At 41.5% G+C, this 18,978-nt stretch overlaps 1 protein-coding gene across 22 annotated transcripts in view; it reads right to left on the bottom strand.

Annotated features, from left to right (window-relative positions):
- HYDIN (HYDIN axonemal central pair apparatus protein) overlaps window positions 1–18,978 on the bottom strand; it is a 446,648-nt gene that overhangs the window by 127,484 nt on the left and 300,186 nt on the right. For all 22 annotated transcript variants that reach the window (XR_009499152.1, XR_009499153.1, XR_009499154.1 and 19 more), the window contains 5 exons: window positions 10,590–10,727; window positions 9,848–9,929; window positions 8,128–8,247; window positions 7,675–7,884; window positions 5,316–5,453 (listed from right to left, as the gene is read on the bottom strand). Coding sequence is in view for 19 of the 22 variants with exons in the window: in XM_059905589.1 (XP_059761572.1) it covers window positions 5,316–5,453; window positions 7,675–7,884; window positions 8,128–8,247; window positions 9,848–9,929; window positions 10,590–10,727 (688 nt within the window). In the remaining 3 variants the exon portion in view is untranslated. The remainder of the gene's footprint in view (window positions 1–5,315; window positions 5,454–7,674; window positions 7,885–8,127; window positions 8,248–9,847; window positions 9,930–10,589; window positions 10,728–18,978) is intronic.

Below are 18,978 nucleotides of genomic sequence, written 5' to 3'. Positions count from 1 at the left end.
AACCATAAAAGGGGAAATCGACAGTAACACAATCATAGTAGGGGACTTTAACACCCCACTTTCAACAATGGACAGATCATCCAAAATGAAAATAAATAAGGAAACACAAGTTTTAAATGATACATTAAATAAGATGGACTTAACTGATATTTATAGGGATAAATTGGGAGACTGGGATTGACATATACATACTACTATATATAAAACAGATAACTAATACGGACCTATGTATAGCACAGGGAACTCTACTCAGTACTCTGTAATGGCCTATATGGGAAAAGAATCTAAAAAAGAGTGGATATATGTATATGTATAACTGAATCACTTTGCTGTACACCTGAAACTAACACAACACTGTAAATCAACTATACCCAAATAAAATTTTTTTTTAAATTCCGAAAAGGAGCCAACATTGAAAAAAAAACTAGGGAAAAATGCTAGTATAGGTTCAAGCTATTTAGAAGTGTTTTAAAAGTCATTTTTGAAGGGGCCTCATAATTTTGAACATATTTTATTGTTTTTTGATGTTACAAGTGATATATATTCTTTGAAGAAAAATTAGAGCATGAAGACAAGAAAAAATTTAATGAAGATCACTAGTGCTTACTACTGACACATAAATAATGATTAACACTGACTGGTGGATATCAATCCAGATTTTATTTAAATACACATACACACCCACACACACCCTGGGGGTCCATGAGCCCACTAGTGTTAATAAACTTATCTCCAACCCTCAAAGTGCCTATGACAGTTAAAAATCACTGCCATCATTTCTATGAGAAGCCATTGCCTAATTCTCTTGCTTCTCTTGGCCTCCACTCTCTCACTTCCTTACATGCTATCTGCTTCAATCCAGATTTTATTTAAATACACATACACACCCACACACACCCTGGGGGTCCATGAGCCCACTAGTGTTAATAAACTTATCTCCAACCCTCAAAGTGCCTGTGACAGTTAAAAATCACTGCCATCATTTCTACGAGAAGCCATTGCCTAATTCTCTTGCTTCTCTTGGTCTCCATTCTCTCACTTCCTTACATGCTATCTGCTTCACTGAACAGAACTGAGCCTTGTCACCAAATTTCACAATACACTCACTCACATGAAGCATTTTATGAAATTTTGCACATTTTATGGAATGTGTGAGTGTGAGTGTGTATGTGGGGAGTGTTATAAGGTGGAATCAAATTGCAGTGTGCAGTGTTTCCCAGGATTCACCCTCTCACCCTCATTCTCTCTTCTCCTCACCCCTCTCTTGAGCAATCCACAAAATTCTCTTGTTTCCTACAAAATTCTCTTTCTTCCTGCACTCAGTGCCCTGGAGGGTAGTGGGGTGGGTCTCAGCTTTTATCTTGAGCAGTAACAATGTATTTTTCCAATAACCAATAGTTCTCTCATGTTATTCTGGTGGAAAATTTTTCTCTATCTAGTTACATGTTCAAGCATTCATGTACACTGCAGGACTCTGTAAACATTTGTTTTCATTATAAGAATCTGGCCTTATAGCAGGAAATCTGGTTAATATAGAAAAGGAAAAACATACAGAGAAAAAAATCCCATTCGGAACCATAAAAACAACGTCCAGTTCAAAAGAAGGGGGAAGTGCAAAAAAGAGTTAACATAGCAGTCCTAAAACTGCTACTCTTAGAAAGGCCTGCTTGCAAAGTTGGTAAGAATGGCTCACTGTGCCTCAACTTTTTTGTGCAAACAACTATGGTTTATGCTGAACACCTGTTTTCTTTCTGGGAGACTGGAATTTTGGTATGCGCCAGGCAGAGGGTGTCTGTGTGACTGGGCCCCACTGGCACTGAGTCTCCAGTGGGCTTCTGTGGTAGCTCTCATATTGTGTAGTCACAGCTCATTGCTGGGGGATTAGGAGCATCTTGCGTGACTCCACGGGGAGAGGATTCTTGGATGCCTGCACCGGGTTTCTTCTGAACTTTGCCCCATGTGCTTTTTCCCTTTGCTGATTTTATTTTGTATTCTTTGGCTGGAATAAATCATAGTCACTAGTACAACTTATTGGTGAGTCCCCCTAGAGAATCGTTAAACCTGGGGGATGATCCTGGGGACCCATGACACAGGGATGATTCTGAGGAATAAGAGCAAATATATTCTATGAGTTCCTATAAGAAAGAAGAAAAAATAAGATAATATCTAATCCATGATCTCAATCAGATTCAAGAAGCCACTGTGTGTAAACAGCAGGAGCAGAGAGTCAGGGACAGGGAGTAACCCCAAACCAGGAAAAAGTATATGGGGATGAAAAACCCTTCTACTTCTGGTTCTGCAAATGCTGGTGACTGCACTGTTATAGCTCCCTCTCATGCTACAAGTGTAAGGATATTCTGTATAAGGCACAACAACAACAAAGGCAACAACAAAACTCTCTTTCAATGTATAGTGAGCTTGAAAGAAAATAGATCCTCTGATGCGAAAAAGAAACAGCGGGAACCTAGCCAGTGTGGTTAAGTTCAGAGCCTTTACTTGGTGGCCACAGGTGACCTCAGACCCAACTACAGTCCCTACCACCCAAGGACTGAAATAGAGGGATGCAGCCTGGACCCACGTGAGGTGGGCACACAGGGCAGATCCCTGCACGAGGCTGGAGCCATGATGGGCGGCCACTCCTGTTACTTCTCTGCACTTCAGGGAAGAATTGAGGAAGCTTGTATCTCTCTGGGATCCTAGGTGGGGAAAATATGTATCCCATGGGAAACAGAATGCCCAAGCCTGTATCATGCATATGCGTGAAGTCTTCACGTACACTGACAGATCACTGTGGTTAATCCAGGTCAAAACATTAACTCAAGTAAAGCAACTATACTCCAATAAGAAAGAAAACAAATAAACAAAACATTAACTCAAAATCTGACCCCTTGGGGTACCTGGCAAAAACAACTGCAACACTATTGTAGCACCACCCTGCAATCCAGGGTGAATGAGGCTGTCTCAGAGAAAACGGTCTCAGTGGAAGATGATCCCAAGTCAAAAATTACATATCATACAGGGAAAGCATTGATAATGAAAGACAGTTAACAGTCACACAAATAGGAATAATTGTATCCCTAATAACTCAATTAGAATAACTTAAAAGAATCTACAAAATGATTAGTGATGAATGAAGAAATTAAAATCCCAGTGAAAGAGGTGAACAACAGGTGGAATTTTTGAAATGAAAAATATGATCACTGAAATTAGGAATGCAGAGTAGGGTTAGGAATGCAGAGTATAAATAGTAGATTATACTCAGTCGAAAAGAAAATTAGTTAACTGAAAAAGCTGAGGTAATTATCTTGAATGCAGTTTAGAGAGATAAAAAGTAAAGAGATACACATGTGACATATAGGTTTAGAAACATGGACAGAATGAGAAGGTCCAACATATGTCTAAAAGTTGCTTTAGCAGAAAAGACTGGAGAAAATAGGGGAGAAGCAATACTTGAAGATATAATAAATGAAAGACATATATCCTCAGAGTGAAGGAGTGGACCCACAGCCAAAGAAAAAGATATACTTGTGATTACTATGAAATGTATAGAACTGAACCACAATAAAAACACAACATACCAAACCTTGTGAAAGACAGCTAATACGGTACTTCGAAAGACACAATATTAATACCAAACAAAGAAGAATTCAAAGTAAAAAGCATTAAAAGGGAAGAAAGTGGCAATTTAAAATAGATAAAATATACAGTGCAGGATGAACACTTAATAGTCATTAAATCTTGTGTGTTAAATAAGACAGAAATGAAAACGGATAAAACAAAAATTTATATATTTTTTATATACCATTTTTAGTCTTTTATATACCAAAACCCTTTATAAACCATTCTTAGTCTTAGAAAACTTTTTATATACCATTCTTAGTCTTAGAATAATTAAACAGAAAAAGGGAAACAAGATTTGGATAATATAATTTAATGGAGGTTAATTTAATAAAGATTCATCATAATCTGCATTCTATAGTCCAGACAACATTGTTTCCAAACATTCACTGGTATTAAAATATCATTTTAGACCACTAAAATATATTAACAAACTAATAAAAGTAGGAATTGAGAAGGTCATATTACCTGGCCATGATATGAAAAACTCAGTATTAACTTCACATTAATAAGAGTTTAAATAACGAAAAGAAAAAGCTGAGTCATTTGGAAATTTGAAAAAGAGAAAAATATACTTTAAAATTACACTTGTAGATAAAACTACAATTCTAGACAACTTAGAAAATAATTAAAATTATAATGGTTGATATTAAAATGTATAAAATATGCAAAGTTAACTTCCTTTTTTCAATCTATAATTTTCTTTAAAATTATGAGATGGAGCTAAAGGTGTACTCAGCAAATGTGTACTCACATTTTTTCATTATTAATTAAGAAAGAAAGAAAAGTAGGCATTCAACTTAGGAAGAACATAAGAGTAAAATTCAAAAGAATATCTAAGACAAATTGGAAAAAGAAGAATTAAAAGGGAGTTGACTTAATAGACATTAAGATGTATTTTAAAGCTATAACACTTAAAATAGTATACTATGGATGTAGGTACAGGCAAACAGATCAATAAAGAATAGAGAAACTAGCAATAGACCCAAATATATGTGATAATTTAGGGGAAGAATAGACTCTATCATCCAAGATGACAGCACTTTTATCTTTGGATTGTAAGATTATGAACAATTATAATTTCATTCTTTATCCTTTTTCATATCTTTCAATTTTTCTATAACAATTATGTATTATTTTCATGATGAGAAAAACTCGACAAAAATTCCTTAAAACTGTTAGATTAACGTAATATGTACAAGGAACCATCTCTTCCATTTGCTTCTAAAACCAATACGGCTCACTGCAGTCTACTGGTGTTTTCACTACTGCTAACAAAAAGCTGCTTTTATTTGTTGTAGTCAGAGTAGAGGAGGCCCTCGGCTTCAAGGAATTACAAGGGAAGTGTGAGGACATAAATGGAAATAAACTATTCTTATGATCATGAAAAAAAAATCCATGGGATTGTATATCTTGTTCACTGTTTAACCCCTGGTGCCTGAAGAGTGCCTGGCTAATGGAGGACACACTAAATAGTTGTTTAATGAATGAAGGAAGGGCTTGGATATATTTATTTTTCTTGTCTCTGAGAGCTTGTTAGTTTTAATTAAAAAAAAAAACATCACACCCATAATCCTGGCAGTGAATGTTTAGCATAATCTCAGCCTCTGGGGTGTGGCTTGCAGGTCTGGGTTTGGGCCCCTCCTACCATCATCAGGTGGCCGTCATGGGTGCGGGGGGGTGGATGGGCTACTTACTGAGAGAGGCTGGAGGAGTGGCACTCCCGGCAGAAGGTTGTCTGGCGAAGACTGGGGGTCAGTCAGAACGCTGAACTCAAAGCCAACTTTCCCAGTGTTCTTGAGTGTGATTTCACTCTCTGTGACATGGTCGAACAGCTCGAGAGGAGAAGAAGGAGAAGAGTGACTCCTCTGTCACCCACCCTCTGGGATGCTGCTGTCATCCCGACAAAGGCAGGTAGACAAGCATGCCTCACAGACACGGATTTCATTTTCCACGAGGTAGATGCTGGCCAATCCACATTTCAGGATCACAACCAGGTGCCTGCTGGGCGGGAGGAGCACTCGACCCTGGAGACTGGCTCTGTCTTAGGTCTTCTAACAACTAATTTAGTTTAGTACGGCTGTGGGGTGAGCATTTCACCTCCCTGAACCTCTGTTTCTTCACCACAAAGAATTCATATTAGAGGATCTTAAAGTAAGCTTTTTTATATTACGAAGATTTGCTTTTTTAGATAAGATTTGAGTTCAGAATTTTCTAGAATGAATTTTTCTATTTTTATGGAGAGACAGGGGAGTAATAGGCCAGCCATATTCTTTTTCCTGAGATTTTGCTAACATAATTCAGAGGGTCCAGTAACCACAAACTGAAGCCACTTCGGGGGCTCTTAGGACAAACTAGGGGAAGAATTAGTTGCTACAAAGGAAGCACTCTGAGCTGAGCCAAAACCAATTGCCCAGAAGACCCTGGAGATAAGGAGTGAAAGAAAATTCTATCTGGTCAAAGTAACGCACAAGGTGTCAATAGGTGTTATGTGAATTTGATTTTAGGCACAATCTTTAACCTGTAAACATATATGCACACAGACAATTCAGTAATAATAATAATAAAATAATAATAATAAAAAATAATAATAATGCAGTGGCTATATAATGGGAGGTCTAGTTCCCATTCATATTTGGTAGGAGATGTGGTATCTGAGTACATAACACAAATTCTAACTGGGGAGAGAAGATGTACAGACATAGAATTAACTGACAATTATTCCAAAGCAAGATTTAGAAAGTACATTATATTATGGCAAAGACTCTAAGTGTCAAGAGAATGTAGTGTAAGAGGAAGATAACTGAGGGATGGAGGTGAGCTGGGTCTTACAGTATGTGTGACTGTGGAGTTGGCAGAGCGGAGGATGAGATAGATAATATAATAGGAAAAATGGAAGCAAAAAGGGTTGGGCTGCATTAGGGCCAGTGGGTAAACCAGCTTGGCCATAAATGAATTAGTGGTTTATAATGGGAAATTATGAGAAACAAAGTTTAATACGTAAGGAGCATCAGTTAATAGAGGGGCTTAGGATACCTTTACTCAGGTGGAGGAACCTGGCTCTGATCCACAGAGTGACTTACGATTGAAGGCCTTCTCTGACTCAGGCACAGTACTGACCAGACACTTTACTTAAATAACCATAACCACCTGGTGAAATAGGAATTGCAACCCCATTCCCATTTTAGAGATGAGGGATACTGAGACTTGGAGAGGTTAGGTGATGTGCCCAAGGTCATAGTCAGTAGGGAGTAAAAGTAGGATAACATCCCAGTTCTTCTGACTACAAAACAATGTTCTTTTCTCTATGCAATCATTTTTGCTCTTTTCCCAAGGCAATTTTGGGAAAATCTACCTGGCAATGATATTTAGATCAGTTATTGATAGAAGCCAGAAATGCACTGTAATCCCTTGCTTCCATGGGTCCGTGGGCCAACAGCATCGACATGACCTGGGAACTTGTCAGAAATGCAGACTCTCAGGCTCCACCCTGGACCTACTGAATCAGAATCTGCACTTGAACAAGATTCCCAGGTGATTCGTATGCACATCACAGTTTGAGAAGAACTGCTGTAATAATTTAGGCATGGCTTGAGATCCTGCAGTGTGATAATCGCAGTGGTGATGGGAAAGGAAAACCAACTCAGAGGAATTATGCTTGATGAATTAGCAAACCCCGGGCCTGTAAGGATGTGGGGAGCTGAAGGACAGAATGCAGTGGAAAATTCCTTGGAGGTCGTAAACTCAAGGGACTGAGAAGGGAGTAGTCCTATTGAAAGAAACAAAGAGGGTGGAATGGGCTTTTGGACTGAGAATAAAGATGCAAATTTTAGTGTCTAACATGCAGAATTTGAGGAGACAATGAGAAAAGCAAGTGAAAATGTCTGGCAAATGGTTGGCAGTGGGGGGATGATCAGGCTTAGGAAGCAGCTTAGGGGTCCAGGATAGGGGTGATGGTGAGACTATGCTGACTGGGGTTCCAGGAGAGATGAGAGCACAAAGACTATGACTGATGTTTAAGGCAAACCCAGAAAATCTCCCGATGGCTGGCAATACCTGTAATCCACAGTTAATGTCCTTGGTGTCAAAGGAATAGTTGACCAGGGAGGCCTCGCCCCTTAGTATTATCTCATAGGTGGGCCCTCCTTCCACTTCACACAGAGCTTTAGCCTGTGCAATGATGTCACAGTGTCCATAGAAGGTGAAAGACATCTGGTGGCTACTGTGTGGCCGCAGCACTCCATAGAGAGGCAAAATATCAAACACCTGCAGGGGAAGTCACTCCATATGAGAGTCTGCAAAGGGCAAGCTAAAGTTCAGCCAATTTACAGATAGATTCTTGACTTTACCTTGTTTGACTTCATGAAAGGTGACTAGCCTAGCACCCTGAAAATATATGATGATAAGGCAGTAACAGTGCTCGGGCAAATTTAAATTTCTAACTTGGGGCAGGGGCTCAGTAAGAAGAATTGTATCAGATGACTCCAGGGCCCATGAGGTGTTACTTACTTCTTCTATCCCAATGGAAAACATTTCATCCCGTTCAAAGATCCATGGCGATTCCTGAAACTCCGCCTGGCTCTGGTTTGTGTCTATTCTTTCTGTTTCAGCAGAGTTCATTTTTAATCCCTGGGAATTAGAGGTGTGAGGAAAAACTCGCAAACATTTATAATCTGTCATCAATGTGCTCCTCCCCCTCGCTGACAGAAAAATGAAGTATGTTGTATATATTTTTTAAATAGCACTTTTTTTTTTCCTATGGAGATAATTGGAGAGGTGTCCAAGATGCATGTACAAGGATGTTTACTTCAGTGTTATCTGTAATAGCAAAACTTTGGAAGTAAACCAAATGCCTATCACTAGGGGATCACTTTAAATGAAGTGTGTGTGGTACTGCTATCCATGGAGGATGATGCAGTGTATATTTATAAACCAGGGATGATGCACCCAACATATTACTGAGTAAGAAAGCAGTTCCATTTATGTAATATTACACAGCCCTATGTACCACACCTGCAAGTGTGAGTGTGTATAAATTCACTCAGAGATCTGCATATGCAAATAGAGATATCTGGGAGGTTATTTGCTGAAATTTTTCTATGAATGGTGGGATTTTGAGAATTTTTGCTTTCATTTTTCTGTATTCTTGAATTTTCTATGACATCTTTCAAAATATATATAAAAGAATTAACATTTAAAAGACAAGTGTTTTATATGCACACACATACTTATTCTAAAAAATGTGGAAAATACAGAAAGCTTCAAAGAAAGAAATACAAATCAATCATTAGATTATTCTGCAGATATATATGTGTGTGTGTATAGTGTGAGTATATATGTATATATGTTTGTATACTGATTTTTTCAGTTAACATTATAGCATGAGTGATACCCTCCCATATGACTAAATATTCTTTACAAGCATCATTTAAAATACTTTAAAAAACAGAACATGTAGTATTTTTTACTTAATATATCAGAGATTGCTCCAAATCAGTAAAGAGAGAACTTTTTCATTTTCTAAAAAGGATTTCATAGTACTGCCTTGTGCAGATGTAATTTAATTTATTTGACCAGTCTCCTATTGGGGGAATTAAGTCGTTTCCAATTTTTCTTGCTTTTACCAACAAAGCTGCAGTGTACAAGGATACTTGCACGTCTTTATGTAAACATAAAGGTGTATCTGGAGAATAATATTTTAGCAGAGGAATTGTGCATTTTAAATTCTGATACACCTGCCAGATTGCATGTCATAGAGGCTACACCAATTCATACTCCTACCTACGAAGTGTGAAAATGCTTGCTTTCCCCGACTCTGCCACTATTGAGACAAACCTTATTTAAAAGATTGCATAGTATCATGGACATACAGTAATTTTCCTAATTTTTTGCTATTTCTAAACTGTTTTAACACACATCTTTGTAATTCTGATGATTTCCTTAGGCCATCATTCTAGAAGGAGAATTTAAGAGTATGAATCTGTAAACTCTCTCAATCTCCTCTTTGTTTTTACTATGGAATCAGTTCTCCTTTTGTAGCCTCTATCTAGGGGCTGGGAAGAGCACAAGATCGCCAAGGTTAGAGGTAAATGGCTTTTCCATTACAGAAAAAATCTATTTGCTGAGGTGTCTGGGTTCTCACTGAGGTGTTGGTTCTGTGGGTGTTTGGTTGGGAAGTAACCCGGATAAAGATGTGCAGCCCACCCGCCCCAGGGAAAGGAAACCATACATCTGAGATGGCCATGATGGACACTTGTGCTTTTTTGGTCTCTCTTTCTTCAGATCCAACTTCTTCATCCACAAGGATAGTCCTGGGGAGTTTAATGAAAATGTGGAGAATCACTCATTTGGCAACCATCACAACACAGTTTTCAGCTGCATGATGGCCCTGTCTTCCTCTCCCCTCTATGGCACCCCAAAGAATAAGTGGGGTTCTCATTCAAGGGACACCTTTCTCAAGGGTCAGCTGGTCAGTGCTCTGTTACTACCTGCCCCCAAACATGCAGTCTAGGGCATCAAACTGGTCCATTTTCCATAGGCCCTAACCCTTCTTTTCCTGGGCTATCAAGCCCTTGTCTGACTTACAGAAAGTTCTCAGAAGCTCTGGCAGTTCTTCAGACAACTTGGGTGTGTCCCCAGGGCCGGAACATTTTATTGTGAGAATACAACATGTGGCCAATTGTCATATGCTTTTCTGCTTTCTACCCTTGACCTGACCCTGGCTTGGCAGATGGAGAGGGCAACATGATCGGAAGGGCTCAGTCCCTCAGGACTCAGGAGGCTATGATCCCCTGAGAGCAGAGATGACTTTCAACTCTGTATCCCAGATGCCCCCTCCAGGGCCTAACACAGAGAAGGCACTCATTAAACTGCTGGATGAATACATGAAAGACGAGTTTGAGAATGTAAGTCAGTGTAGAGAAAAGAATGCTATATAAAGAAATCCATTCTGGCTTTGCCTTTGCACTTACTTAACAAAATCACTCAGATCCATCTCGGGGGACTCTATTGCTGGGACTGCTGCCGAGCTGACAGATGCCAAGGTTACTGGGATGGATTCCACCTGGGACAGGAGGGCACCGTGGGGCTTCCTTGGCCACGTCACAAACCTACAAAGGCATGGGGATGGAGGGAAAGAGTCACATCAGCTGTTGCAAGTCAGTGCCTGGGTAGGCTCTTGGTTTCTAAGGCCAAACTCCAAATCCTAGACGAGGCAGGTTGAGAAGGGACTGCCCTACACCCTCTCTTGGATTTACCTTCTTCAAATCATATCTGAGGTTTCATTTTTTCCAAAAGATTGCTGACCACCCCCTCCCACTCTGGGTCCAGTGTCTTTCCTCTGAGAACCCACGGCACCTGGGTTTCCCCTCTCACACTTGTTTTTCCCCTTCCTGCTAGACGGTGAGCCCCCTGAGGACTTGTATCTAATACACCATCTAACACAGTGCCTGGCCTGCAGGGGGCACTCAGCATGGCTAGGAATGAATGAGTCACCAGGGCTCCTGCCCCCAGATAACCAGAAAGCAGGATGAGGATGCAAGGCACTCACTCTCGGGTCCTGTTAGTGAGGGCTCAGCCTTTGTGGCACCCTGCCTCCCATCATGCTTGCTCTGGGCGCCTGGACTGCTCCACCCTGGTCCTGGCCCTGCGTTTGCTTTGCTGCCACTCCAGTTCTCAGAGCAGAGGGCCAAGGGGGAAATTGGTGACTGCACCAGCTGGTGCTGAAGCCCTTATGCCCAGGTTTCATTGAATTGACGTCATAAAGGCCAAAGTGGTGGGGTTGCCCCCATTCTTCCTGTTTCCCCAGGGTGCATGTGGCTTTTTTAGGGACTTCTCCCCTCCCCCATCTCAGGCCCCTTATATTAATTTCAACCCAATTTCACTTTGATATTCATTCTTGCCCCACATGCTCTCTACTTTTTCTCAGAGGCTCAGCAGAGAAATGTTATCTATTATATGAAGGTCCCACCACTCTCCCATCTTCCCATTTGAAGAACTTTTTCCTGCCTCTGAAGTTTCACGGCATTTCATATGCACATCTTTTAGGATACTGTCCACTGTCTACCACGTACCTGAGTACCACTACCGGGTGTTCGACTACCAACTTCATGATTTCTGCCCTGTTGAGTATCATTTAATAAATCTATTTTACTGAGGTATAATTAACATACACTCATTTTATAAATACAGTTTGGTGAGTTTTTGCAAATACATACATACCAGTGTAACCACTACCATATTAATATACAGAACACTTAAAAAGTTTATCATTGGGCTTCCCTGATGGCACAGTGGTTAAGAGTCCACCTGACAATGCAGGGGACATGGGTTTGAGCCCTTGTCCAGGAAGATCCCACATGCCATGGAGCAACTAAGCCCGAGCGTCACAACTACTGAGCCTGGGCTCTAGAGCTCGCGAGCAACAAATACTGAGCCCACGTGCCACAACTACTGAAGCCCGGGTGCCTGGAGCCTGTGCTCTGCAACAAGAGAAGCCACCATGATGAGAAGCCTGCGCACTGCAATGAAGAGTAGCCCCCGCTCACCACAACTAGAGAAAGCCCACATGCAGCAACAAAGACCCAAAGCAGCCAAAAATAAATAAATAAAATAAATAAATAAATAACATTAAAAAAAAGAGCAATGTACTTGAAAAAAAAAAAGCTTATCATCTTAAAAAGTTCCCTTGTAGCTGGAGGAATCAGACTCCCTGACTTCAGACTATACTACAAAGCTACAGTAATCAAGATAATATGGTACTGGCACAAAAACAGAAATATAGATCAATGGAACAGGATAGGAAGCCCAGAGATAAACCCACGCACCTATGGTCAACTAATCTATGACAAAGGAGGCAAGGATATACAATGGAGAAAAGACAGTCTCTTCAATAAGTGGTGCTGGGAAAACTGGACAGCTACATGGAAAAGAATGAAATTAGAACACTCCCTAACACCATACACAAAAATAAACTCAAAATGGATTAGAGACCTAAATATAAGACTGGGCACTATAAAACTCTTAGAGGAAAACATAGGAAGAACACTCTGACATAAATCACAGCAAGATCTTTTTTGATCCACCTCCTAGAGTAATGGAAATAAAAACAAAAATAAACAAATGGGACCTAATGAAACTTAAAAGCTTTTGCACAACAAAGGAAACCATAAACAAGATGAAAAGACAACCCTCAGAATGGGAGAAAATATTTGGAAACGAATCAACAGACAAAGGATTAATCTCCAAAATATATAAACAGCTTATGCAGCTCAATATTAAAAAAACAAACAACCTAATCCAAAAATGGGCAGAAGACCTAAATAGACATTTCTCCAAAGAAGACATACAGATGGCCAAGAGGCACATGAAAAGCTGCTCAACATCACTAATTGCTAGAGAAATGCAAATCAAAACTACAATGAAGTATCACCTCACACCGGTCAGAATGGGTATCATCAGAAAATCTACAAACAACAAATGCTGGAGAGGGTGTGGAGAAAAGGGAACCCTCTTGCCCTGTTGGTGGGAATGTCAATTGATACAGCCGCTATGGAGAACAGTATGGAGTTCCTTAAAAAACTAAAAATAGAATTACCGTATGACCCAGCAATCCCACTACTGGGCGTATACCCAGAGAAAACCATAATTCAAAAAGACACATGCGGGGGCTTCCCTGGTGGCGCAGTGGTTGAGAGTCTGCCTGCCAGTGCGGGGGACACGGGTTCGAGCCCTGGTCTGGGAAGATCCTACGTGCCGCGGAGAGACTAGGCCCGTGAGCCACAATTGCTGAGCCTGCACGTCTGGAGCCTGTGCTCCGCAACAAGAGAGGCCACGATGGTGAGAGGCCCGCGCACCGCGATGAAGAGTGGCCCCCACTTGCCGCAACTAGAGAAAGCCCTTGCACAGAAACGAAGACCCAACACAGCCATAAATAAATAAATACATACATAAAAAAAAAAAAAAAAAGACACATGCACCCCAATGTTCACTGCAGCACTATTTACAATAGCCAGGTCATGGAAGCAACCTAAATGCCCATCGACAGACGAATGGATAAAGAAGTTGTGGTACATATATACAATGGAATATTACTCAGCCATAAAAAGGAACGAAATTGGGTCATTTGTTGAGACGTGGATGGATCTAGAGACTGTCATACAGAATGAAGTAAGTCAGAAAGAGAAAAACAAATATCGTATATTAACGCATATATGTGGAACCTAGAAAAATGGTACAGATGAACCAGTTTGCAGGGCAGAAATTGAGACACAGATGTAGAGAACAAACGTATGGACACCAAGAAGGGGAAGCAGTGGGGGGTGGGGGTGGGATGAATTGGGCGATTGGGATTGACACGTATACACTGATGTGTATAAAATTGATGACTAATAAGAACCTGCTGTATAAAAAAATAAATAAAATTAAATTAAAAAAATAAAATAAACACACACACACACACACACAAAAGTTCCTTTGTGCCCCTACCAGTCAATTCCTCCCCCTCCCCCACCCCCGGCTCCAGACAAACACTCATCTGCTTTCTATCACTATAGATTAAGCTATGCCTATAGTTTCATATAAGTGGAATCCTAAATATGTATTCTTTTGTGTCTGACTTCTTTTGCTCAGCATAGTATGTTTGAGAATCATCTACATTGTAGCAAGGAGCAGTAGTCTCTTCTTTTTTTTTTTTATCACTGAGCAGTATTCCACAGTATGGATGATGACTAGTGTGTTTAAGCGTCTTCTTGTTGATGGACACCTTGGCTTTTTCCAGCTTTTAATAATAATGAATAAAGTTGCTAAGAACAATTGTGTAGAAGTCTTTGTGTGGACATATGTTTTCATTCCTCTTAGGTAAATTCTGAGGAAGGGAACTGCTGGATTGTATAGTATATGTATAACATTATAGGAAACTGCCAGTTTTCCAAAGTGGCTTTACACCAATTTACACTACCACCCACAGTGATGAGAGTTCCGGTTGGTCCACATCCTCACCCACACTTGGTATTCAGTCTTTTAAATTATAACTATTCAAATGCTTATGTACTGATAGCACATTGTGGTGTTAATTAGTAGGCTTATTTTAAAGGAAAATTTTATATCATTACTGTAAATTAAAAACCAATTGTATCTACCATATTTAGGAAAATCAATATGATGGGAAAAATTAATGTTATTATTTTCTTGCCTGGTGAAGACTCTGCGCTGACTCCCGCTTGCTCTTTTTAAGAAGTGAGATCAGTTCAGCTTCCCCTTGGGGAATCACTGGGCTAGCACCATCCAAGAACTGTGAGCTCTTGGAGGGCAGGGTCCAAGGTATTCCCTCTTTACAGCTCACATAGGCCAGGGTCTTATACACAGGGCATGAGCTCAATAGCTGGGCATCTCATTGAATGGATGGATGGATGGTTGAATGAGAACAGGTAAGCAGCATGCAGGGTAATTTGGCTATTCTGCACCTCCACCTCCACCCCATCCCCACCCGGGATGGCCTCAGAGAAGAGTAGAAAAGCTCTTTTCATCTTCTTGCACAAACTTCCATTTGGCTTCTTCCAGGCCAGGTGCCTCTAGTTCACATTATCTTAGGCTGAAATCACACCATTCTGGGCAGAGGACACAGAGGCTGGGTGCTGGGAAGCTCATTAAAGATTCCTGAACCTCATCCTTGGGTAAATTCTGATTTGGCAGGTCTCAAGTAGGGCCCAGGAGTTAGGTTTTTAACAGTCTTCCCAGGTGATTCTACTGTACAGCCAAATTTAGGACCCGCCGTGGGTAGGAAGGGCCAGAGGACGGCTAAGGGCTGGAGCTGGTAATTAATGTGGGGCATTCACTCAGCCTTACCAGCTAGAGACAGGGAAGATCAGCAGAGGATGATTCGGAGCACTTATTAAATCACCCCAGGCCAGCAGAGACACCTGGGGAGACTCTGCCAGATCACTGCCCCACATAACAGCACTCTCATCCAACATTTGCACCCCCCTGGGATGTTGTGCTGAATGAAAAAAAAAAAGCAAATGGGGAATATCTGAAAAAGGAAAAATACTAAGCTGTAGAGTGTCTTCAGACCTGAGGAAAAACAACACCTCAGCTGACAATGATACCTGGACAATGGGGAAGCGAGAGTTCTTTTGGAAACAAAGGAGATCAGTAAAGCAGCCCAGCTGCTAATAGGTGGCAGACAGTGAAAACGTCACCATAATGAAGGCTTTACCTTATCAGTAAAATGGAAAACCTGCTCCAAAGAATTGAAATAGAATGTCGGTAGAGTTTTTTGGATCAGATTTTATTTTACTCTCAGGAACAGATGATTACTTTCCTGTTATGCTAACCCAAACGGGATTAGATTCAGTTATTTTTAAAAGAATGCGTAGCAAACAAGGAAAATCAATACTGCTCCAGTTCCAGAGCTGCCCATATGAGAATCACAGGAGGAGCCAGCAAAGAAATCCTCCCTCAAGCTGTGACAGAACTGCGTGAGTGTCAGACACACTGCCCATCAGCCACACTGGTTTGGGCTCAGCAGTTTCTCTCCCCATATTTTATTTTCAATTCTTGGGTAAGGATCAATACAATCTTTTGTGTTACAAATTAAGAGAAGTCCACCACTCTTGTTTCCTGGTCTCCCTTCACTGGAAGCAGTGTTGCATCAAAATAAAACCCCAAAGAACAGGCTTGTGTTTCAGTTAATGTTGTGTGTTGTGTTTCAGACCACACTTGGAGATGGAATGGTGTATGTCGCACATCTGCTGAATTCTCTGCAGTGCACCCAAGGTCTCAGAAAAAGGCGGGGGTAGCCTTGTAGTAAACACTTTTAATTCGTTGATTCATTGCACCTGGATTCTGGGAGTATCCATACAGAGGGTGCAAATGGCCACTGGCTGGATAAAAAGGTCCTTCAGGTGTGTTTTGTTTGGCTCATATGTTGTTTAATATTTTTTTGAAATTACTGACAGCAGCAGATGCTGTTGGTGCCCAGACTAGGTCCCCTTCACTAAGACGACGCACCCATCCCCTAGGTGCTGTGGGTGTTGGCTGCACCTTTCTCTGGAGCACTGCCCTGGCTCAGCAGGAGCTGCCTCACCCACCCTGAGCTGCCTGGGAGCTGTTTTTCACCCCCTACAGTCTGAATATCTTGAGTCTCAGCTACTCCGTTGTGTCCCACCAACTTCCACCTCAGCATGGGTGGCCAGTTGGAAGCATTCTGGGACATAATAAAGGGCTAAGGCAGGCTGTCTTCCATGTGTGTATGTCTGCAGTTTGCTTCTCCTGTTCATGTGGCAGAGCTAGAACGTGCTGATGGGGAAGGCGCTGAGCCATTCCCATCTGTTTCATCTGTCATTTGCTTCCCAATGTGGAAAGATCAGCAAGTGTAAGACCACAAATATGGAAAAGTGGCTGGAACTTTGTGTTTGTGCTCAGAGAGCCTCAAGAATTTGCCTACTTTTAACATGATTTAAAGTGATGATTATAATCTGCCCCCTTTAGAAGCGGGAACTGGGGGGCCTATCTAATCTGGAGGAGGCTTATGATGTGTAGTCAGAGGAAGGAAGGGAGGGAAAGAGGTAGAGAGAGAGGGGTTTAAGAAAATGAGAGAAGCAGAGGTTAGATAGCTGAGAGGAAGAATGGCAATGTAAAAAACCACCTGATAAGATCTAACAAGTAAAGATGTGTGGTTTGCTTAATGTGGCACACAGATTAAAAATTAAAAGCAATGGAAGTAGGAGGTGTAACTGTAGGAGAAAATATCTCGACAATGAAATCAGTCATACTGAATAGCACACATTCATAACCTTGAATTGCTGAAACTCAAACTGGACCTCTGAACCACGCTAAGACCATTGATAGGATACCAGTGGCTGCTGTGGGTCACATTCTCATTTTGATATCAAAATAGGGGGAGGGTGGGGAGCAGGAGGCTTGACCCTGAAGGGCCTTGTAAGCCTCACTAAGGAGTTGGCTTTATCCTCAGGAAAATGGAGAGTCTTCCAAAAGGTTTTAAATGGGGAAGTGAAATGATCTGAAAGTTCACTTGGGCTGCAGAAGGGAGCATGGATTAGAAGGGGACAACCCTAGAATGACCAAAACGCTGAACCATGCTGTAAACAGCGATGGAAAACATAACCTAATGGGATGTTTTCTGTTTTTTTATGATTTTTTAAAAAATAAAAATCAGGAAGCCCACATAGAAAACAGTGTTAGAAATCCAGACAAAAGATAATGGCGGCCTTGGTCAAGGAGGTCAAAGGGGAGATGGAGATGGAGTGGGAAGTTCCAGTGCATATTAGCAGGTGGAAGGGCAGGACCATGGCCCTGGGGTGAGGAGCCCATCCTGACAGACCACAGCCCAAGGTCTGTCCCCACTACTGCCACCTCCCCAGCCTATCCACGAGCAAGGCTGAGTGGCTGGCTAGCCAGAAGGGATGCAAGTAAGAGAACAGTGGAGGAGACAGTAGGGGCCACCACAATCACTTGGTCACCTATGTTCCCCCTACATTTGCTGTTTGTGCTTGTCAACCTCCCATGCCCAAGGCCAGGAGGAAGAGCTGTGCGAAAACAGTAAAAATAAAGTGGCAGGAGGAGGATCAGCACCTCTCCTGTCCCTACGGCTGCTACGCCCCTGTCCTGCCATGCCGGCCTCCACTGCTGGATAGCCCTGACTCCCACCCCACTGCTTCTCTAGTCTCCTTCCTCTTCATCCTCCTCCTCCTCATCATCACTGTCAACATCATTGTCGTCGCCATCATCTGCTTCCATCTGGCACGTCCATGCTTCCTCACATGGAAAGCAGCCTGCCTTAGCTCTTTATTATATCCCAGAATGCTTCCAACTGGCCACCCGTACTGGAAGTTGGTGGGACATAACTGAGCAGCTGAGACTCAAGTTACTCAGACTGTAGGGGGTGAAAACCGCATTTTTAAAGGTTCTCAAAAGGAGTTGCAGTTGGAGCTTTTAGAACAATGGTTCTCACTGCAGCTGTCCATTGGAACCACCTGTGGAACTTTAAGAACAACTTCCCAACGTCCAAAACTATAAGAAATAAATGTTTACTGTTTTAAGCCACCCAGTCTCTGGTATTTGTTATAGCAGCCCGAATGGACTAAGACAGGCCCTAATAAAGTAACTGCAGCCAACAATTATTCATCACTTACTCTCTACCAGGTATTATATTAAGCACTTACTAAGGACTGCCTAGTTAAATCTTCACAACAGCTTGATGAGGTAGGTTCTATGATGGTCTCAGTATTCAGACGACAAAACTCAGAAAGCAAGTAAGTGGCTGAGCTAAGTTAGCCTGGCTCCAAATCTCATGCTCTTAACAGCTGTACTGGACAGTCTACCTGGTCAACAAGAGAAGGC

The sequence above is a fragment of the Balaenoptera ricei genome, chromosome 19 (genome assembly GCF_028023285.1).
Source record: "Balaenoptera ricei isolate mBalRic1 chromosome 19, mBalRic1.hap2, whole genome shotgun sequence".
Classification (NCBI taxonomy): Eukaryota; Metazoa; Chordata; class Mammalia; order Artiodactyla; family Balaenopteridae; genus Balaenoptera; species Balaenoptera ricei.
This window is presented reverse-complemented; position numbering and strand designations above follow the sequence as displayed.